The following is a 23754-nucleotide window of genomic DNA, read 5'->3' as shown; positions in this document are numbered from 1 at the left end:
CCTCCTACTGTTCTTCAGAGCAGATAGAATGATTATTAATTAAAATTTTAAATATCAGAGCAATACATGCAGTGTCAGAACAGCCAAATGACTTCACAGATAAATGTTGTCATCAGCAGCTGCAGTTTTGCAATATGACATCTATAACCAAGGAGATTTCCATGACAGGAACCATCTTCACAGTACAGTTTCTCCATCAGTTAGTTTTCCTTGCCCTTTTTCTGGCTGCCTGCACCCACATTTAAACATAGGACGTCTCTTTCCCTGTCCATTTGTTTGTGGAATACATTAAAGAGAATTCAGAAGGCTAAATGAGGGCTGAATTTAATTATTTTCATATATTTTAGTCATTGTGTTTCATTTCTGAAAACAGTACCTGCCTCATTTGGCAGAAGAGCTGTGTTTAGTTCTCTCCAAATGAACATTTCCATGTATGTACACTTCAGTTAGGGGCTGAAGGGAAAGGAGACAGGAAGAAAAGCAGTTCCTTACACAGTTGTTACACCTTGCAGTATTTTCCATTGAGGAACCCTCTTCAGTTGGCAGTTTCAGACGGTATGAGATACTGCCATATTTGGAAGATGGAATCCTTAAGCACTGATTGTTTTTATGCTTTGAACTGTTTGCTTGTTGTTTGACAAGGGGGTTTTTTTGGATCGAGTCCTTTATATTCTGGTTTGGCAATGAATAGAGGCAGCTTTCACAAACCCTCTGCAAAGTGCAGTTGGAAAGACTTACCCTATACGCTGTTGCATTACTGATTAAAATGGCATTTTGTTTTTCTGAGGATTTTCTGGTAGCAGTGCCAGTGGTAGCAAGCAAAACTGGTTTATTAATATTTGTGATCTAAACTCCTCCCTCTGGAAGCTTTTTTCTTTCACCTTCTACTGTCAGAACTTTACCAATTTGTCAAAATAAAGCAACATCACTAGCAGCTCTTCTAATTCATCAAAATCCATCTGCAAGCTTCTGTTTTGATTGGAACAGCAACCAAAAACACACAACTGATTCAGTAAGTGAAACTTTTAGCATTTGTCAACTGCTGGAACTGTTGAAATACTTAGGTCAACAAAGTGAAAGATACAGAATTGACACAAGTCTGTTGGAAATACTTCACCTTGTCTGGGTATTGGGCAGTTCAAAGTTTGGGGGGTTTTGTGTCTTAAGCAAGATGATGCTTTAAAGCCTTCTGTTTCTTTGACTAGAAGGCATTGAGGCATTAAATTACTGGGCATTGAATTTCTCACAAGGGGACCATTGTTGGCTCTCCATGGCATGAAAGGCGAATAGAGGTGAGGATGAAACATCCAGGAATGAGTGTTAACAGAGTGCTAACCTCCAGGCCTGGAGAATAGAGGTGAGGATGAAACATCCAGGAATGAGCGTTTACAGAGTGCTAACCTCCAGGCCTGGAGGCTTAGCACCACTGTGCATGCAGTGCATGCAGTAGGTAATATCAGAGGTTGACAGCAACGTTAACAGCTCTTTCCAGCACTAAGCTCATCTGCAAGTCTACAAAGACGGTAGAGGAAGGACCCTTTGTGACACAGACTCTGCATGAAAACCAGATTATCTTTAGATCCCTGTACTTCAAATATCATTGATTTTCACCCTCATCATGCAGACAGCTGTAGGGAGATGTTGGATCTAGCTGCTTGGCTAGCCAGTGGCAACCGTATTGCATACAGGAATAGGAGAGCATCCACATGCTGTTTACGCACAGGGAAGTAAAGAGCATACAGCAGTTACAAAAGACAGTCTGTTTCTTCTTAAATTTATTGTCTTAGTTACCTTCAATATTTACGTAAGTGCATGTGTTTGGTATCTGATAACAGAAATACTCCCACCCCACCACCCAATTCGTTACACCTTTTAACATTATAACATATAAGAGGACTGGGTTGAATTAATGTACGTGGACAAAGGGCAATAAAAGGTAATTGCAATCCCTGGCATTCTGCAGTTCTGGTCCATGCTCCTCATGGTAAGGCTGTGTTATTCATGATGTTCATTTGCCGCTTCTATGGTAAAGCAGTGACAGATTCAGTGAACAAATTAGGTATAGTCAGTATTGTTTCTGGCAAGGAGATTTTTGAGCTTTGTGCGAAAACAACAAAGAAGTAGAAAAGAAGCAGCTCCTGTTAAGATGTGACTCTCTGGAATTAGTCTATGTTGAAAAACAAGGGTTTGTGCTATAATTGCAACCACTCTGGTTTTACCTTGCAGTGAGCCACCTCTATGGATTTGGACTCATGGATGCTGAAGCAATGGTGATAGAAGCAGAAAAGTGGACAACGGTCCCTCCACAGCATGTGTGTGTGGAGAACACAGATCGGCAAATCAAGTAATACCCGCTGCCAAAACTCTTGCTGGCATAAACTTATGGAAAGAAATTGGGTGTAATTTACCCCCTTCCTTGCATTGCATATAATGTGTCATTTTGAAAGCTATATTGGGGATGTCTGTCACCTTCAGAGATGTCAGGTCATCTACCTGTAAATGTTGTTCCCTGTAGTGCTTGGGAAAAGGCCCTAGTTTAAAGAACGCCCCAGAAGTTGAAAGCATAAAACAAACTAGGCTGGATAATGATCAGTTCTGATATAGATGATGCATCAAAGAAGAATGTTTGTTTGAGGTCACTGCAGTTACCTTTGTAAAATGAGTACAGACTCTACCAATCCAGAATCTAAGTAAATACTCTTTTCATTATAATACTGCATGATACTGTCTCTCTCTCAGTCACAGGAGAGTCTCTAGCTCAGAAGCTAAGACTGAACTGCTTTCCGCTTGCTAGGATAGGGTCTCTGTAGAACCAAGCAAAATTCTGTATGTGCACACTGTGGATACAGAGACAGCATCAGTCATAAGGCACACTTCCAAAGCATTAAGATTATTGTTTGATAAATATGCTTGACAGGCTTGATTCATAACTGGTATAGTCTGCAAGGATGTCGTGCCAATTTAAACCAGCTGAGTCAGATGCTGTTTGATACAGTTAACATGTAATGCTTGCTATTACGTAAGCAAGGACTTTGGCTATGCCAGGCATTTCCTGGGGCTTAACAACCAGCTGTGATCCCATGACAATCCCAACAATTCTCAGCTGGCCACTAATCCACAAAAATGCTCTGTCCCAAAGGCTTATTCCTATTACAGGTTTTTCACTGTCCTCTTTTAGCATGTGTACATGCTTAACAGAAAGCCAGGTAGTTGCTATTAGCTGCAGTAAAATAATTACACTGTAGTGATAGTTTCAGCTAGGAAGTAAGTATTATTACTAACAGTTATAGGCTACTGACTTCTCAGAAACAATTGTCCAACACTGTCATTCACTACTGAACAAAAAAGATGTGGTTGTCTTATTTTACAGAACAAGCAAGAAATGCTCATCTTGTTTTATATGCTTATATTATAGAACAATACGACCTGACAGCATTGTCCGTTCAATTTACAAAGCCACTGGCTGTTCAGATAATCCTAACCACCATGTGATCTACTTGGAGCATGTTGTTGTGCGCATCACTATTACTCACCCTCGACGTGGAGACTTGGCAATTTACCTAACCTCTCCCTCTGGAACTAGGTCACAGCTCTTGGCCAACAGGTATAGTATGACAATGCAACTTCACAGTCCAGTCAGTGTGCAGAGCTGGCACTGAGGTTGCAGCATCAGCAAAGAACAGTCAAATTGTTACAGTAGGTTTGCTGGCAGACACAGGCTAATTATTTTTTCTGAAAGAGATGGGGAGAGTGAAGTGCAAATGAACCCAAAGATGGCAATCTCTGTCTTTATCATAAAAGAGTAGGCTATAAAGCTGTTGAAATACATCATCTCCAAAACAAAGACTCATCAATTTTGATAGTCTTTTGTGGCTCACCAATTTTTAGATGGCTGGAAAATGAGAAGAAAGAATTACAGGCTCAGTGTTACAGAAGGAAGCTGAATAGATGTGTGTTTCTACGTACTATTGGCACTTATTTTTAATTTTTCTCCTTTCTTATCCTGTGTTCACTAGTGACAAGAATTAGACAGAATAGTAGTTCACTACTACTATTTATTTAAGCTTTGTGAATATGGTTGTGACTCCCAATGTTACCAATTGCCATACCCTTTTTTTTTTCCATTGCATATGGAAGTAGTATGCTCAGCCCATGAAAGGCTTCTAATAGGATAACACTGAGAAGTTGCACTAGTACTTTGAAATTAATGGATCCATTTGTAAACAGCCTATTAAAATTTTTAAAAGTCAGCCAGTTCCTTCATCCCACAGATCTGTGATGGACACTTAATTTTGAATTTCCAGTCACTCTAACAACAACCACTGAGAAAGATGAGTCCTTGTTCTCATCCTGTCACCTCCGTGGTATGTTCTTGGAGAAACTGTGTCACTGCGTCAAATTGACTCTTTTTCTCCAGGCTGGACTCAAACAAGTATCTTTTTATCCAATGCAGCATTTCCAACATTAGTGCAAATTCAGGTGAAGTGCACTGTTAGTATTTGTCCTCAGCAAACTGAAAGACTTCCCAGTGATATTTCTATTTCTCTGGTTTACTAGAAGAGATTTTCTTGGAAGAAAACATTGGCAGTTCTTCCCCAGATAAATCTTGTTACGTCAGTGATCAAGAGCACTGCCTTCTACCAGAGATGGTTAAAGCACTAAGAAACCTCAGAAACCTTCTCAATCTCCTCCCCATTTCCAAGTGTACAAATAAGATACAGTTACAATAAGAAATGCTTCCATACTTCTCCAACTGGCTAAAAAATCTTCTTTCTCATGGGGCCATAGTATGATAGGAATATTTTTTTCTTTGGTGACTAGCAGATTTAGATGACTGCCAGTCTTCTGGACACCGAACATGGCTCCCACACAAAAATTGATGTTAGCTCATGTTATATATCTCATAAACAGCAAAAGCTGCCATCTGTCAAACCTATGTTGTGAGAACTGTCCTGCCATCACGCTCAAGTCTTCATGAAAGTTTATATCCCCAGTCCTCTCTTCAGGGCTTTTAATGACTTGAGAGTTGACTGCTTTCCAGACTGCCCCATCATCCACATTGCCCTGCTAGATTTGCTGATAAAATTACTATCTAGCCCTGGAGACTTGCATATCTTCCTAACCTTCAGTGGTAAAAAGACTTACCTTTCCTCTTGAAAGGAAGGACCTGTTTTGGAGACAGGTGGAGCTCAAATATCTTAGTTCTGACTGAAGTGTGAACCCACATTTTCATTAGAGATTAGGTTAATTTAAAAGAAAAGCTATACTGAAAATACCCTTCAAGCTGTAGACATTAATTTGTCAAATGGAAAGCTGTCCTGGAATATTGGGGCCCTCTAGAATATCTCCTGTGTTTCATTGCAAGTGTTGTCAGTGCCTTGCACATGGGCACACACATCTATTACCTGCCTGCTACACTGAACAAAATTTGTCCTTTGCTAACCGGTGCGGAAGCAGACTTCTACACTCTAAGCAGTTATGAAACAGGCTTTTGTTTTTCTGTTTGAAGAAATCCTTCTTTAGTTTTCTATTCCATTTTCATGCAGCAGTTGTTCCATGCTTCAAAATGAAAAAAATTGAAAGTCCTCCAACTAGGTATCCAAACAAAACAATCTCATGTAAACCCAGTGGTCTTAATACAGCTAACTTTTGGCTCTAGGCTTTCGTGTCTTGCAGCTGACTCACAGCAAGTGGGAGATAAAGACATTCCAGTATTCACAGTTCACCTCTGGTGATGACTGGTATGTGGAATAGGTACAAAGTTTAATTCAATTATTCTCTCTGTAACCCCTGCATCTTAGAAAGTATTATTTTCTGTACCTGTTTTAGAAAGAGAGAATGCAAATGTATGTATTAAAATAAGGTGATGTTCAGCTGTTTCTTATCCTATACTATCAGAAGGCTAACTAGAAAACAAAGAAACTTGAAAAGCCTCTTAATGTTTTGCTACTTTCCGAAAAACAAATTATTCATGACAGAGCAAATACTCATACAGTTGCACCAGAAATTCTCTTCCCATGGAAGCTTCAGAGATATACTGACTTGTCAGTCACGTTTGACTGAAACAAACAACTCTGGGCTACTAATATTAAGGAATAAATGTGTTTTATGGACTCCAGGTCTGAAACACCTAGAGTCTTCACAAGCCCTTTCTTAAGGTAAAGTGATGGACATGGGCACGATACTTTTCAAAATGGTATTTCAAGGCTTGTTTTATTTGGTCTTGCTGGAAGAAGTCTTACAGCTTAGTGGTCTTGCAGTTAGTAGTATACTGAATGTTGTTGAGTGTGTACGCTTTAGCATCACATTATAAAATAAAAATTGGAATAGGAGTGTTGTTATTCACTAATATGAGAATTTAGTTATAAGGCATTGAATTTTAAAGTATTATTGGTGAGGGCATCAGAATAAATGCATTCAAGTACAAGCATCATCCAGGGATGCATTGGCAGCAAATGGTCTGTTTTTTTTCCTGTAGACAAAGGTCCCAGAGGCTGTTGTACATTGCCACTACCTAACTGAAATGCTTTTCTCAGACATACAAGACCTTTTAATGCACACGTACATGACTAATAGCAGCAATACCAGCTGTTTTTACTGAACCCAGGGAAAACCTCATTGCTTTACCATTACTCATCTGGGTTTAATTTGAAACAGTTTGCTGGTAAAATGTCTTAAAGTGCAAAAGGTATATTTTACGCATGTGCACTTCTTCTCCACCAATTCTGGAAGAAGAGTCACTGTGTAGTTTCTGGTGCATTGACGAGTAGGTCCCTCAAGGCATTGTCTGGCCTTTTTTCTGCATATTTTATCCTTAATGTTGGCATCCCCTAAAATGACTTCAGTAAGAAAACTTCTTAGTCAGAGGCAATGTGGATTCCTTTGCAGGCATTTGGTGGATTACACTGTCACTGGCTTGAGCCTCATGTGCATTCTTCAAAAACTGCATTACAAGGAACATCTGCTTTGTTGTTTGGAAAGTACTAAACATGATTACATTGGATGTACTGCAGCAGAGGAAAATACAGGCTTGGAAAGTGCTGGCTGGTGTGAGGATGAGGCTACAGTTAAGTCCGAAGGGGAACAGTATCCCCTTTTCAAAAACAATTGGACATTGGATTTGGCAGCATGGGTTTCTGAGTGTTTTTGAGGCATACCAAGGTCAGTTCTAACAAACACTCAGTGCAGAGGGACCTTGGAGGAGAACCAAAATGCAAAGAGGATAGAAGAAGCAAACTTAGGGCTCGTTTGTCTCCTACTGAAGTCATGATTTGTTTAATTCTTGCCCTTTAAATTTAAAGCAGCTGCTGCCATTTGAACTGCGTAAGAGAAATTTTTTAGCCACGTGGTGGCAAGTTTCCAGGCCACTAGCTTCCTATGCTTATATGGCACTGACATTAAGAATACCTCTGTTCAGTAACAAAGGGAAGTATTTTCATGACCATCTTTTTCCTATCATGAAACCTTAGATAATCAGTAAATTTTAATAATACCCTCCTCTGCGGGAAACTCTTAGGTCAAAAAAAGGTATTCTCATCTAATCTTGCTTGCTAGTTTGCTTCATAAAAACTCTTGGTGATCGGAATTAAAGAAAACCTTTTCTTCATAGGCACACATTTTCATTTCTGGGGCAGTCCATCTTACATCTTTATTGCAGTTTACACATTATACTCTTAATAACAAAAACAACATTTTATGTATCCAAATATGATTAAAAGGATAAGGCCAGCCTTCACACTGAGTCTCGCTGTTAACTGAAAAGGATTCGGTGGTGGTATTATTAAGTCCAGGATGAGCGAAAGATAATCCTTTGCTTGTCCTCTGCTTGTACTGTGTCTACAGGATAAAGTAGTTCTCAGAAAACTGTTTCTCCCAGTTCATACTTGCTATGTCTTATTTTATTCATGTTGTCTATATATTTTTTAATTTTTGGGGGGGGAGGGAGGGGTGTGTGAATAGGCATCCCGCTACCCTTCTATGAACCATTCCTTAAGCTGCAATTGCAGTGTCAATACCCCTAAAAATCTTTTTTAATATATCCTGACAGTATTAGCAATAGATAGGGTGAGAAGCTCTGGGGATACTACAGACACAATAGCAATTTTTTTTTTAAAAAAAAAGTTAACTTTTTTTTTTAGAATTAAAGAGGGGAAAAATACTGTTGGTTTCCTCAGCTCTGCAGAAAAGACTAACGGGGTTTACGTGCAAAAGAGTAAATGAATGCATGTAAGTGATGCTGTCCACCATGTAACTCTAAAGTTGATCCTGGAGTTTGCTAAAAATAAAGTGTGGAAGAAGAATGAAGTGCAATATATATCCGAGATTTAGAGTGACACATGCCTTTCTCTGATGACTGATACTAGCAAAGAGTTAATCAGGGATCTGCAGAATAGGCATTTATTGGCTTTTAGAATTCAATACCTCAAGTTCAGTTTTAGTGGAAAATTAGAACCCATCATTAAAAATTTGACTTAATTTTCCATAGTCAAAGCAGGTGTGAAGACAAGCAGCTAAGGACATATTTAGGATCCAGCTAAATGTCTCAGCTTCTGAAGTTTGAATTGAACCACAGAGAAAAAGGAGGAGCTGTTTAAGACATGCTGAGGCAGAATGCGTAGGATTTCTACTTGCTGCTAATAGGTTTGCCTCAGCTACTATAGTGAGAATGAATCAATCTTTTCATAGCCTTACAAAAACTAGCCCCACCTCAATCTCGCTGTAACACATCTACATTGAGTTTCATTTGGAATAAACTGGATTGTGTGATGGACAGTCCCCTACTGCCCTTACCCTAGTCACATGTCCCTTTTCAAAACTAGGGTATGGTAGGAAAAGTCTGTATATATGGCACCAAGTTCATTCATGCCATTGTATTAGGATTTCTGCCTGTTTAGAGTGAAATTTCTGAAGGGTTACTGTAAATTCAATAGGAAAGCATATGCAGCTTTTAAGGAGACAGCTATGAGTATCAGCCACGCAGCTAGCTCAGCAGTGTAGTTTGTAGAGCTCAGCAGCCTGGCATGTCTATAGGTCATGATGGAGCATTTCATGCACATATGTATAGGCCCTGGGGACAAGCTCTCCATATTTAAAGATGGTGGTTGCTGTACTATCCACTACTTCAGGCTGGCAGGCACTGTACACTATTGTTCATGCTACTCTTCTCCAAACAACTTTATCATGACAGTTCTGAGATCTCCATTGCTTCATAAAATTGACTATGATAACCAGATGTAAAATGGAAATTAAAAAAAAAAAAAAGGTATGTATGCATACATTTTAAATACATCTTCTTTAGATACACATCCAGAAGTTTTAAGTGATCTTCCCTGACACATGTAGGTGAGAGAGCTTCTGAAGTGCCCATGTGCTTTCTGGGCATTTGTTTTTCTCCTGACTACTTCAGTGCAGGTGGGCAGTAGGGTCTGGCTGATGATTTCGTGAAGTCAGTTTGAGTGGTCTGCCATTCCTCAGGGAACTCTCACAGGAAGCTGGTGCTTGAACCCTGTGGAGAAGAGCTGCTCTAAGGAGCGTGGTTGACCAAAGCATTTTCAGGTGCAGGAGGGTGCTCTGTACTCTCTTCAAACTGTAAGTTCACTTGAATTCTTGTGGCAAATTAGACTAGTGGGAAAGGACCATTTGCCTGTCAGGCTGCCAGTTTAGTAGGCTGGAGCACATCATAAACAAAGACTGCTGCTACAGAGAACAAAATAGCTTTCTCTTGCCAGCTACTCCACTGGAGCTCCAGCTATCAGCCAGTGCAGGGCTTCCTAGTTCTCAGTGTAGTCAGTTCTATATACAAGCATGGCTGTCAGTCAGGTGCAGCTGCACCTTCTGAGATGAAAAAAAGGATCTCGATAATAAAAAAGCTCCTTCTATGCATTTGCCTTTTATTGTTCGTGATAGGTCATGGTAGTGTCACCAAATGGGTCCCCTACCCCCACTGCTTTTTCTCACATGAAGTTAAAAATTAAAACAAATTAAAACAAATTCTTGTGAGCATTTAGGAACTTAGAGATTCTTTGCTAAAAAGCTGACACACCTGTTTGTTTTAACACTAGTACATTTAACTGTGAGAGACTAACCTTATGTTCCCACTTGTGGAATTCCAAGGAAGTGACTAGTTGTCTTCCTCTGGGTCTAAAATTTGATCACAGGTTAGTATTTCTGCTTGAAGTTATATTCTTAAATAGAAGGGTGATGCAACTTCTAGGCTGAAGTAGTGGCACTGGAAGAGCCAAAGACTCTTGAATTTGTTTTAAGGAAATAGTTATTTTACTCTATACTCTGTTACATATATATTCTTATATAGACCTACATATGGCACGTCATAAAATTTCTCAGAGAGAGAGTCGTCATTATTTTATAATGTAATTCTATTCATTGTAAGCAGAAACCCATAGTTAGTTTTTCTGGATATAGTCAGTCATGTAGTCACATCCATCCTAACTTGAATGTCCTGTTACTAAGAGAGGTCATCTGGGTAAATGGATAACAGATCTGGTATTCTGTTGTGGTTATGTTACCAAATAATTTATAAAGATTCAAATGCTGCTACTCACTTTGATACTTAAAAGCATGTTACATGAATGAGTACAGGTGTTGCAGATGTATATGATCATGATCATAAAAATTATCAGATTATACTAATAATCTTGTTTAACTATTTTAATCTATAACAACCTGTAATAGTCCACTAACAATTCATCAGACTGTATACTAATAATTTTCTAGTCCATGATAAGCTCTGTGTCTGTGTGTCCTTGATACAAATTTTGACTCATTATCAATCTGAAAAAATAACAAAACAATTAACTATCTGGACTGGCTCCATGGTCCTTAAAAGATCCTATTCCATATGTATTTCTTTCTGAATAAGGAAAAGTACACCTGAACATTTGATCACTTCATTCATTCAACACCTCTGAAAGGGAAATCCATGTCCTGCCTCACAGGTTCTTAAGAGTTTAGTGCATAAGCAAAGCAACACAAAAATACTTGGACCGTTGAGTGTGTACAACATACACATACAGACAGCCTCAGGGTCAGTATCTTTCTACATTTTTTTTAGCTGTTCTTATGATCTGTCTGTAGCATTTTGACTTCTAAAATCTTTTGTAGAAACACAGTTCATACATTAAACGATTCCAATTTAAACCTTATTTTATAAAATTCAAATCTTTCCCAAAGAAATATTCTTTACAAAAACGAGTCCATTTTCTATGAAAGAATATTACCAGATTTTCTGCATTTCCATGGATGGAGATGTGAAAGCTTACAGTTTCAGCCATAGCATATTTTAGGTAAAGGTGTTTTTATACACCTATGATAAAGTCATAATGGATTTTTGTCTCTGCCTCCCAAAATTACTTAAAAGAATGGCACAATATTAAAATGGGAATCTGACAGCAATTTAAAATTACAAAACATGATAACTAAACACCCTTAAACAAAAAATACTATGGGAAATACTGGACTAATTACAGTAAAAATAAACAGCAACTTGTGTTTCTATGTATGGGAATGGAAACCCAGTGAACACAGAATTTACAGTATAATTGCAAGTATTTGCATAATACTATATAATTTAGTTGCCACAATGGCAAAGAGGAATATTGCTGCCTTGACGGATTGACCGGGTGTTTAGAAAGTAATAAATTAGTTGTTGTCATGGTTTAACCCCAGCTGGCAACTAAGCCAAGCTCCACACAGCCGCTTGCTCACTCCCTCCCTGGGTGGGGTAGGGGAGAGAATCGAAAGGGTAAAAGTGAGAAAGGTCGTGGGTTGAGATAAAGACAGTTTATTTTTGCTTAGGTAAAGCAAAAGCTGCACACACAAGCAAAGCAAAGTGAGGAATTCATTCACCGCTTCCCATCGGCAGGCAGGTGTTCAGCCATCTCCAGGACAGCAGGGCCCCATCGTGTGTAACAGTGACTTGGGAAGACGGATGCCATCACTCCCAATGTCCCCGGCTTCCTTCTTCCCCCCCCAGCTATTATGACTCAGCATGACATCCTATGGTCTGGGATGGCCCTCTGGTCCCAGCTGTGTCCCCTCCCAACTTCTTGCGCACTCCCAGCCCACTCACTGGTGGGGTGGTATGAGAAGCAGCTTGACCCTGTGTAAGCACTGCTCAACAGTAATGAAAACATCCCTGTGTTACCAACACTATTTTCAGCACAAATCCAAAACATGGCCCCATACTAGCTACTATGAAGGAAATTAACTCTGTCCCAGCCAAAACCAGCACAGTTACTTGCAAAACACAGTATGACAATTTGACTAACTGTTGGAAATAACCTATATAATGACTTAAATTGAACATATCCACATGCAAACACTGAGTAATAACTGTGTTATAATTTCTACCCTTTCAGTAAAGTATGTGTGCCATGTGTTGGTGAGATTTGCTGTATCCAAACAACTGATTTAACAGTGACATGAAACAGACCAATTCTGCTGGCAGAATATATGTATATATGCACATACAGACACACGCACAGAGGCATAGAACTGCATCAGAAGAAAATCTCAACCAATTATCAGTGAAAATGAAACATAATTCTAAATATATATCTGTATTTTAATTTTATGTTATCAACACTAGTTAAAAAGAGTACTATTATAGGTGTTCATTTAAAATGGAAAAAGGCTGCACAAATGAGAATGTGAAAATCACCTTTGGGCTGTCCTATAAAGTGCACCAGACGAGCAGGTCCATGCAGGTCCTGCTGCAGTAGGTGTGGATACACAGTACCTGACCCCATGCCTCTGACTGACGAAAGTCTTCAGCAAGTATGGGATTTTATTCACATCCTGTGTAGCAATTTTTACCAGAAATTGACACATACTCACCTTGCTGCAAAAGTATCCTGCTTTCCCAATGTTTACTTAACTTCAAAACCTTTTGAGAATAAATCTTGCAATTAGCATAGAAATAGCAGTTAGAGAATCAAGTGAGTGCAAAATATTGTAATCGTTTTGTAGTCTAATATGAGCCTTTTCTCTTTTTTATGGAACAGGGTTTTTAATCTACTGGATTTTCTACTGGAGTGATCTTGTTTTGTGAAAAATATTTCAGCTTAGTTATTACCAGTGGCATTTTCACAAATAAAGACTAAATTAAAATAGTGATAAATATATATACATACATATATATATATATGCACATATAGATATACATACATATATGTGTATATATGCATGTATCTACATAGAAGTATAGATACATACATATATATGGGGGGGGTATATATATCTGTACACAATTTTTAAAGCTGTGCTATGCCATTTTATTCAAGGCAACAGTCTTGATTAAAGTGCATGTCCCATCAATAGCTTTGGGGTAGCACACAACACGCTGTGAGCGCTGAATAAAAATACAAATTCTCTTGTGTCTTTCCAAAATCTCATTAGTAAATTCCAGTTTTAGGTAATAAAATCTCTGACCAGTCCTGCTTCCCCTTCCCCCATGGGATCAGCATCACGTTGCAGCCTCTGAACTGGGCCCCCATACTAGAAGTTATCATAATCCAGGCCTAAGATCCAACCTCTTCACCCATGACCTGTGTAATTAAATTATGGTAATGTTGTTGGTTAGATGAAACCATCAGATGCCAGTAGCCTCTCAGTTTTACCCAAACTCAATTCTGTCATGTGTTTGAAGAGAGTGATACCTTGATCATTTGAGGATTGAGACCAATGTCTCAGTTACATTTTATTTCCTCAGAAGAAATCACATATATTGAACTACTAATATTGTCTCAGTCACTTAATACTTTCTATTGTTTTTAAGTCCCTTTTAAGTATTCCAATCCAAAGCCAAAAATAAATGTTTCAGAAATTTTCCAACTTAGTTATTTGTATTTACATCATGCTGTTAAAGCAACGGATATGCTGTATTGTATGCATTTTTCCCAAGACACATGAATCCTGTTAAACATATTAGCATTTTTTTTTCACAATAAATTATCTTTCCATTCTCTTTCACATTATAAAAAGTCATGGCGTGTAAAGAATCTCTTCCATCAAAAGAAGAAACTATTGAATATACTTGAAATATGTGTGGGAAAACCGTCATGGGTAACATTATGTAAAGGCACAGATGAATGAACTGGTCACTCAAGAGTTTGCAGACATGGAGACTTAGCTCCCCAGATAAAATGGTTCACTTAAAATGGTGTCATTATGTGTTTTAGGCTATTTGATCATTCCATGGAAGGATTCAAAAACTGGGAGTTTATGACTACTCACTGCTGGAGTGAAAAAGCAGCAGGTGATTGGATCTTGGAAATCTGTGACAGTCCATCTCAGCTGAGAAATTTCAAGACTCCAGGTACAATTCTAACCTTTATTTGGGCTCAGTGAATTCAGAAGAATGCTTGCAGTTGCTAATACTGCCTTGTCTGTTTTCCACCTTTTATTTGCAGCCGGAATGTCTCACCAGTTTTAGTGTGAAGGCAGAGCAGTGAAGAGCATTATTCTTAATTTCAGTTATCAATGCAGTCTTCATTTTTATGGTGCTGTCCTTTGCCATGTAAGACATGTGGTTCTCTTTTATTCTGAACTTGCTTCTGGTTTGCGTGGAGAATTTAATCTTCATAGAATCCTAGAATAGTTTGGGTTGGAAGGGACTTCAAAGATCACCTAGTTCCAACTCCCCTGCCATGGGCAGGGACACCTTCCACCAGACCAGGTTGCTCAAGGCTCCATCCAGCCTGGTCTTGAACACTGCCAGGGATGGAGCATCCACAACTTCCTTAGGCAACCTGTTCCAGTGTCTCACCACCCTCAGGGTGAAGAACTTCTTCCTTGTTTCTAGTCCAAACGTGCCCTCTCCCAGCTTCCAACCATTACCCCTCATCCCTTTGCTGCAGGCCCTTGTAAAAAGTCCCTCCCCGGCCTTCTTGTAGGCCCTCTTCAGGTACTGGAAGGCTGCTGTAAGGTCTCCCTGGAGCCTTCCCTTTTCCAGGCTGAACAAGCCCAACTCTGTCAGCCTGTCCTCGTAGGAAAGGTGTTCCAACCCTCTGACCACCTTGATAGCCCTCCTCTGGAATCACTCCAACAGCTCTATGTCTTTCTTGTGTTGGAGGCTCCAGAGCGGGCTGTAGCACTCCAGGTGGGGTCTCACCAGAACGGAGTAGAGGGGGAGAATCACCTCCCTCAACCTGCTGGCCACACTGCTTTTGATGCAGCCCAGGATGCAACTGGCTTTCTGGGCTGCGAGTGCACACTGCTGGCTCATGTCCAGCTTTTCATTCACCAGCACCCCCAAGTCCTTCTCCCCAGGGCTGCTCTCAATCCACTCACCACCCAGCCTGTATCTGTGCTTGGAATTTGCTCGACCCAGTTGCAGAACCTTACACTTGGCCTTGTTGAACTTCATGAGGTTTGCACAGCATCACCTCTCCAGCCTGTCAAGGTCCCTCTAGATGACCTCCCTTCCCTCCAGTGTGTCGACCTCACCATACAGCTTGGAGTTGTTGGCAAACTTGCTGAGGGTGCACTCAATCCCACTGTCCGTGTCGCTGTCAAAGATATTAAACAGCAGTGGTCCCAGTACCGATTGTTGAGGAACACCGCTTGTCACTGGTCTCCACTCAGACATCGAGCCATCGATCACAACTCTTTGAGTGCAACCTTCCAGCCAATTTCTTATCCACCAAGTGGTCTATCTGTCAAATCCACATTTTTCCAATTTGGAGACCAGGATATCATGCAGGACAGCATCAACAGGGGTAAACTGCCCTCTTTCTTGCAGTCGCATATGTTGCCTCAAAGTATAAAAAGATACTTCAGCCATTTAGAGCTGCATCATACCACGCAAGTTCTTCAAGCAGAGACAGACCCCTGTAGCATCTGACAGGTTACAAAGGATCAGTGCTTTAAACAAAGCCAAATATTTACTCAGTGCAGTTTTTTGAGGAAAAATGCACAAAACAGCATGAAACTTTATGTGCCAAGTTTGAAAGAAGTTGTAGTATCTCCATATGCAGGCATCTGTTTTCTTGAATGTTGAATATAGATAGATCAGACAAGTCTTCAACATAAGTTAGAGCAGCCCAGAATTAGTCTGCTATATTCATATAGCCTGTGACTTTCATGGCTGATATAGGGCCCGTATTTACTTGGCCTATATCAGCTATAAAGGGCCCAGGGATTTATTTTCATGTTGTTTTTCTTTGCTTTGTATTTTTTTATCCTATCCATAAGAAAAAGGGGCATTTATCAGTGTTTACACAACTAGAAAATCCACTATACAAGAGAAAGAAATACATGGCTTGCCACCACTGCTGTGCTCCTGTGTGTGTGGGCAGAGTGCTCAGACCTGGCATTCATCCACTCGTGAACTGTGCTCCTAGTAAAAATTTTTGAGGCTACAGAAGTTCTTCTTTTAATTCCCACTGCACAGTTCAGTTTCATTCACATATTTCAGTATGACCACTTTGAAAGAAATGGAGATTGAGAGAAGGGCTTTCAAGGAGACTCATGGGAGTACATGCTTACTCCTATTTTCTGCTTATGAAAGATGGGTATATACTTACCTTTGGACTTACTGAAAATTTAAACCTTAAAAACCATTTTGAAATAGATACATTTTATGCAGCAAAAACACATGACTACTACCACTATTTATGCATGACTACTGAATGTAGTCCTTCCTTTGGAGCCCCACATCAAAGTAGGTGGAAACCCTTTAATAAAAATAATCAAAGGTGAAATATCACTTAGACAAATAATCTAGATTAAAATATGTTAGACAGACAAATACTAGTGATGTATTTGACATCATTTATCACTAAATCTAAATTAACACTTACTCTGATTGGACAGCATGCCAGAATGCAATAGTATCACATTGGAAGTGACAAATGTAGTTTATTACTGCTTTCTTATAGATAAAATTTATAAGAATTCTGCTATGAAATCTGTTTAGGATATAATGTCAGTAGCAATATGATTAGTTTATAATTCAGTGAAATAAAGGATACATTCCATCTCAGGCAGCTAAGTAAACTCACAAAGCAGTAAGAGTTTTCTAATTGATTTGCTAAAAATCAATTCTGAATTTTAAGATGTAGGTGTTATTTTAAAGTACTTGAAACTAGAAAAAATAGGTCTTTGTGAACTTAACAATACGGGATTTTTAAGTATGTTTGTTCCTGAATTAGTAAGTTATTGGAAGTTATTAAAACTATTCAAGTGGGCCTCGCTAAGTATAAGTACTTAAATTGTTTCTACTACGTGAAAAAGCACACATAAAGAAACATTGACTAAAATGCAAACTGAAGTACTTAAAAGCTTTAAGTTTAAAATAAGAAAGGCTGGTGTGATAGTGTATGTGCATGTAGTTAACTGTTCTAGAAGAATGTTGATTATTTCAATTCTACTTTGTCCAAGAAAGGCCCATTCATGTTTCTGCCACCAGATAAGGAGATGGAGTACTTTGTCTTCCTCTTGGTTGAAATATGGTTTGTTAAATTATTCAGATTGGAATGAAGTCTATGTGCAGTTCACCTGTTCAAGGTAAATGTGCCTTTCTGGGAGGCCAGCTGGTCCAATCACTCCTGCAGCTTACAGGCTCAGTAGGATATTTCCATCATGACTTAGAGTAAGCCAGGGCACAACAGGAATTCTAATGTGTGAACGTGGAGTCGTCCAGTCTCCTTCCTATTCCAAGTGGTGCACAGGCCAAACACTACTGTGTTTATACACTTTACTTTGGACAAAAATGAACCCTGCAATTTCAAAATTATGACAAAATGGAAGTGTTGACTTTATGCTGCTTAGATAATTTTCTATCTAAAAATCTAACACTCAGATCGACCTCACTCATCTGCTGTTGAAATTGATGGAATTGAAGGAGAATTTTAGTTCTTTATTTCTGCTCTTCATTAACCAAGATCTTTTTAATGCAGCAGATGGCCAGATAGCCAATCTCTCTGGTTTTTAAAAAAGTTTCTCTGCCTGTCTGGCCATCAGATCATATTCTCTTATTGCCTGTCTCCATTGTCTTCATAACCTAAAATTTTTTTTAGGATGCTAAACCAGCAGTCACAAGTCAAAATTCTTAAAACCTGTATGTAACATGACATCAATAAGTCGGTATTGAAGATCAAGATAATCAGTGAGATTTTCAAAATTGCTGAGCAGTGAACAACTTTTTATTAAAGTCTGTGGTAACTCTAGGGTGGTCAGTGTCGTTTAAATGTTCAGTTACATACTCAAGTGGTTAACCTTAGGCAGGCACAGTGTTTTGAAAATCTTGATTATCATACTCTATAGAGCTCTGAAAGGAAAAACCAGCATTGCCAGTGTTTCAATTTTCACTTCATTTTATCTGCACTGACCATTTATCACCATGGTTTTTCAGTGGTGAAAGATTCTTAGCCAAGTAATGTTAATTGCACCAATAAATGCAGAGCAAAGTTTTCAGTACACGAAAAAGGGATATTCATTAAATGTATCTGGAAAAGCAGCCGTAGACTATGAGCAGAACTGTTTAGGGATTCAGGGGGAGGTTTGGGGTTTTTATTTAATTTTCAGTGTTTTAGAATTTGATAGAGGGGAGGTATTAAAAAACAACTAAGTCATTTAATTTTAATCAGATTACTGAAAAGAGACAAAAATCAATAATATTCAACTCCATCTTCCATTTGTTATTCCTGATGCAGCTAGGAATATCTCTGGCTTGAAGGACAAATTAGGGTAGCTCTTCACCTTTATGTGAACCAGAACCCAGTGGTTCATCCAACAGGCATGAGAAGAGCCACAGTGCAACGTGTTTTAGCTGTTCCCCTCTTCTCTCTTCCTTGGCACACTCCCTGTACTAAAGCCTAGAAAAGAGGTAGCATGGAGCTATTTTGCAAACTGTTCATCCAGACGATTCTCCAGACATCTTTTACAGACCTTTTATGTCACCAGGATGACCAAAAGGGGCCAGCTACATTTCCAGCTTAACCTTTTAAAGCCTGTTCCTGCACACTCCTGTTTTACATAAGTAGTCGTATAGATCTTACTGATTTATTGATATCAGTACTTTATATATACTCTTCTCAGTGGTTAATCTCATGGGACTGATTTCTTTTGCTTTGTGAGGACTAAAGCCTATAGACCCAACTCTGGAAGAAAAGAAGCAGTAAGACTAGGAAATGTAGACAAAGTAGACCTGCCCAACCAAGTGTTGTGGAGGAAGCTGACAGACTGAAGGAATCCTGCTGGGAGCTTAGTCTTTACTTCCTTTTAACTGCAATGTGAAACCATGCTTGTGACTAGTTAGGTTTTTACATGCATTTGGATTTCACAAGATGCAGTCATGTGACTTTGGAACCTGGTTAATTGTATACTGTCTAGTAATACGTCCTGCAGCTTTCTAGGGTGGTGGTTGCTCTGTGATGGAAGCTGTCCAGTAACACTTCTGATCAGAAAGATTTCAAAATGCCTGCCATATATTAGTGGTGGATAAACTCAGCTGATTGAGCATGTTGGGGTTAGTCTCCACACTGAACAGAATACGAAGTAAACAAAAGGTGCTTAAACAGAATTTATGGGGCCTCTCCAGTTTATCACCGTAGCCTGCAGTTTATCACACTGATATCACCATCAAGCCTGTTTCTTGTTTCTGTTGTGTGCATGCATTAGTTTAGCTATTGAAAGGTCTTATAATTAAGAGCTGCAGTTTTCCTGTAATCAAATTGAGAACAAAGAGCCAACATGTCATCATACCCGTGCATTGGCAAGGTAATGCCACATCTGTTACCCGTAAAGAAATGCAGGGTCTAGTTCATAAAAGTAGTGCATGTGATTTCTGAATTTAATTCTGTAGAGTTTATGGAGGTGGAAATGTGCTTGCTGAGAAACACTGTGATATACCCTTTCTGCTGTACATAAAATATGGGACTTCTGTTACATACTAAATACAAGCAGAGTAAAGGATTACTTTAGCCAAACTAAATGAAGGAATCAGCCAAAAGTGGGGAAAGAAACATTTTGCCTTAAATGTGCACACTTTATTTATGCATTATAAAAGCCTGTGTGTGTGTATGTATACCTACTTATTGAAATATTTTCGTTGTGCAAATGAAACCTGCCTTGAGGCAGACTTCATTTATTTGCTGGCAAGTCACATGAATTTTTCCCCTCTTTATTTACTGAACCATTCTTAAAAGGTAACTAATCTCCTGAGAGACTCTGCATTATTCTGCTTGCTGCCCTTTTGCATTAGGTATACATTCGAAGCACCAATCCTTACTCCAGTAATGTTAGTACAAGCCCTTCCATGTATGTAAAGTCCAGACACAATACGCTATGCCTGAGCAGCATCTTCACCTTTATCTTGGTGAAGGACTAAAGCCTATAGACCCAACTCTGGAAGAAAAGAAGCAGTAAGACTAGGAAATGTAGACAAAGTACCTCACCACTTGGTTATCTTTAGTGGATCCTTGCAAATATTTTTTTTTTTTAGTATTCAGTATTTTTACCAGTGTTCTGGAAGAAGTATAAAATCAACCCGTGGAAAGTTTAGTGATCTTTGGAGCATAATAAGCATGAGGGTGAAAATATCTGAATAACTTAGCAAAACACACAATTTTTGATTGCACCCATTATGGTACATATGGTGTAGAAGCGGGTTAAAACAGAAAAAGGACAGAGACTGTACATGGAGAAGCTGTAGCTTTGAAAATGCTGCATATCTGGTTAAAGGTGAGCTCCCTGTGTGACTCCTTTCCTAAAAAGAAAAGTGCCTTTAAGGACCCAGCTGAATCACTCTAAAGAACACCGAGACGTAACTTGATCCCCACATGTCTATACAGAAAGAAAATATGTGATTTGGGTCTTTTTAATGTAATGAGGACTAAAGAACTACGTGACTGTGAGGTAGAGGTAGGAAAAGGCAAACTGAAAATAAGGTGCATACAGTTTTACAGCCAAGGTAATTAACCAGTATTTTGGCAGCAGGTGTGGTAGACTGTGCATCAGTTAATTTTTTAAAATCAGGACTGAATGTCTCCTTAAAAAAAAGTAATGCTTTGCTTTAGCTTTAGCTGTGAAAATATGGAAACTACTGTGTGAAACAACTGTCAGGTTATGTAGTATCTTGCCTATAGTTTCTTCTCAAAAACTGAGTATAGGGCAGAGAAGGTTTTGTATGAAGTGTAGAAAGTTCTGTCCCAGAAAGATTAAATTGGGTTGGCAAGAGACAGAGAGAAAACAGAGATTCTCATCTTTAACCTCAGTATTTAAAAGAATTTAAAAGAATTGGGCTATCATCTGTCAGGTAGTGTTTTAGCTTATTGTTGATTACCACTTGAAGGATGAATGTATAAGCAGAGAGATAATGTCTTGGTCATGTCAGTGGAAGATACCAGATGACATTGGGAAAAATAGAGAAAATTACTTGTAAAGGTCAAAGTAATTTGCATAGGTTAAACAAGTCCAAGTGAACAATATGAAAGCTCAAAATTATTGTGTCTCATTTAAATGAAAGAAGAGGAAGATTGCTGGAATTTAATTTTTCACGAAGTATACTAAGTGATTTTCTTGAGAAAAGACATACCTGGATTACATTTCTTTTTAAATAATAGTTGTAAGGGAAGAGTATTTTAGCCATGGAACAGCTTCCAAAACAGGATCTTTCAAATTCAGAAAATAAATAGTCCCCGCTCCTCTGTTTCCTTTCTCTTCTGATGTGAATTTGACATTTACAACTACCTACTCCAACATAGATAAATATGATCAAGAGAATAGGATAAGACCAAACTTATGTTCCATCTTTTCAAGCAGGGGTATGTTTTTTATGCATCATTGCTTTAGGCATTATTTCAGGACTTTTGCTGTTTCACAGAATTAATTCACCAGGTAGTATAGACAGAAAGGTGGGGACTGGAAGTTCACACTTTGTATCCTGACATCCTGAACATGATGACTTGATATAAATTTGTACTTTTATTCTTCCACAAAAAAGCTTCCCAAAAAGTCAGATAATGCTTCAGGCAGGCAAACAATTTTTTTCTTTCTTCACTCAAGTACTAAGAGGATGAAATATTAGTGATGAACGCAGACAACGCAGTCATGTATCTACCAAATAACTAGGGCAAATAAATAAGAAATTATACTGATTTGGGAGGAGACACGTTCTACCATGGAGATTTTAAAAGTTGTTTCCTGTTCATTGCCATGTGTCCTGTAAGCCAATGAAAAGTACTCTTGAGTAATAAACAAATTAACCCCTTTCATAAGTCAGAATTCTGAATACAGATAGTTAGCTAAAAGGTCTCTAATAATAATTACTGGATAATTAATGTTCAGAGGGAAAGTGAAATCCAGAGCAAAATCTCCTTGTTGAGTACCATATACATTTTCCAAAAAACTGTATGACCAAAGGTTTTGTTGTTTATTATTTATATTGAGTTTAGCCCATGGTGCAAACTGTAGCACAATGAAATGCCGTATAAAAATCTGATCGAAGAAAGTATGCTTTCTCGGTTTATAGTGAAGCAGTAATTGCATTGTCTATATTAAACTGAAGACACATTTGAAAGGCCACATCTTCCATACCTACTCACAAAGTCATGTTTACGACTAATATGTTTTTGTAAGACACAGGAAATAGAAATGGTTTCTAAAACTAGATTTTAAATACTTTACGTCTAGGCAAGTTGAAAGAATGGTCCTTAGTACTGTATGGAACATCCATCCAGCCTTACTCACCAAGAAATGATCTTCCGAAAGTGGAAAGAGTTCGCTCTAGCCCAGTTGAAGACCCTACAGAAGATTATGGAACAGATGACTATTCAGGTGTGTACATTCATTTACTGTGATTGTGCATTTACTGAACATGTTAATAGGTTAAAGAAGCAACCTGAGACTCTATATATGTAAAATGTTCAGTGATGGATTTTAATTTAAAATCAGAACTATTTTTTTGTAATTTAAAGTTAGATATTTTAATTTCAACCTTACAAGTTTGTAAGCATAGTTATATATTTTTAAGCTACATTTTACATACTATGAAGAATGCACTGCTTTGCGTATAAGAGTATAAAAATATATATACATACGTATGCTCACATATATATATGAAGAACATTATCTTCTACATCGGTGTTGTTTCTTACTGATCCTATAGAAGTTTTTCAACTTTATCATTAGACTTCAATAGAGTTAGATTTTTGGCACTGCAAAATTAGTCAAGTTGTCAGTTTTCTACATGTAATCCAATGTTAGGAGCATCGTGTAGATGGTTAGGGCTGATGAATCTTAAGTTTAGCCCTGGCAAGCAAACAGCAGTACAGCGTTCAATTTACAAGTTTCTGTTATTACAGTCTCCTGCCACAGCATGTCAGACCCACAGTCCCTCTTTTAGATCGAGAGCTGTGGAACTCCCTCTTTTGGTAGGTGATGAAACACTACTACCTCTGCTGTAAAGGTCATTATCTTCTTAAGGTTTTGTGTGAAGCAAAGTCACTTTACTTCAAGTTCACCTGATGTTAGGAGAAATTTCAAGGTGGATCGCAAACTCAATGCATTTCGATTCACAAGAGACCAGTGATCTTGAAAGCTGTAATTTCACCCAAGGCCTTGTTCACCTACATAAAGGCAGGAGTTGATGATTCTCTCCTGTAGCAGGAAGGACCTATTTGAAAACTGTAAACATAGGATCATAGAATAACTCAAGTTGGAAGGGACCCATAAGGATCATGAAGTCTGATGGGAGTGCAAGTGAGATGGAAGACTTGCTAATCAGCAAGTATT

The 23754-nt window shown here is 38.6% G+C and overlaps 1 protein-coding gene across 3 annotated transcripts in view; it reads left to right on the top strand.

Annotated features, from left to right (window-relative positions):
- PCSK5 (proprotein convertase subtilisin/kexin type 5) overlaps positions 1 to 23754 on the top strand; it is a 260747-nt gene that overhangs the window by 164721 nt on the left and 72272 nt on the right. For all 3 annotated transcript variants that reach the window (XM_086480272.1, XM_086480271.1, XM_086480273.1), the window contains exons 11-14: positions 2227 to 2344; positions 3416 to 3604; positions 14199 to 14335; positions 22654 to 22797. In XM_086480272.1, the coding sequence (XP_086336398.1) occupies positions 2227 to 2344; positions 3416 to 3604; positions 14199 to 14335; positions 22654 to 22797 (588 nt within the window). The remainder of the gene's footprint in view (positions 1 to 2226; positions 2345 to 3415; positions 3605 to 14198; positions 14336 to 22653; positions 22798 to 23754) is intronic.

Source organism: Leptosomus discolor, chromosome Z (assembly GCF_034619465.1).
Source record: "Leptosomus discolor isolate bLepDis1 chromosome Z, bLepDis1.hap2, whole genome shotgun sequence".
Classification (NCBI taxonomy): domain Eukaryota; kingdom Metazoa; phylum Chordata; class Aves; order Leptosomiformes; family Leptosomidae; genus Leptosomus; species Leptosomus discolor.
The sequence above is the reverse complement of the archived record's forward strand: the minus strand, read 5'-3'. Positions and strand labels throughout refer to the sequence as shown.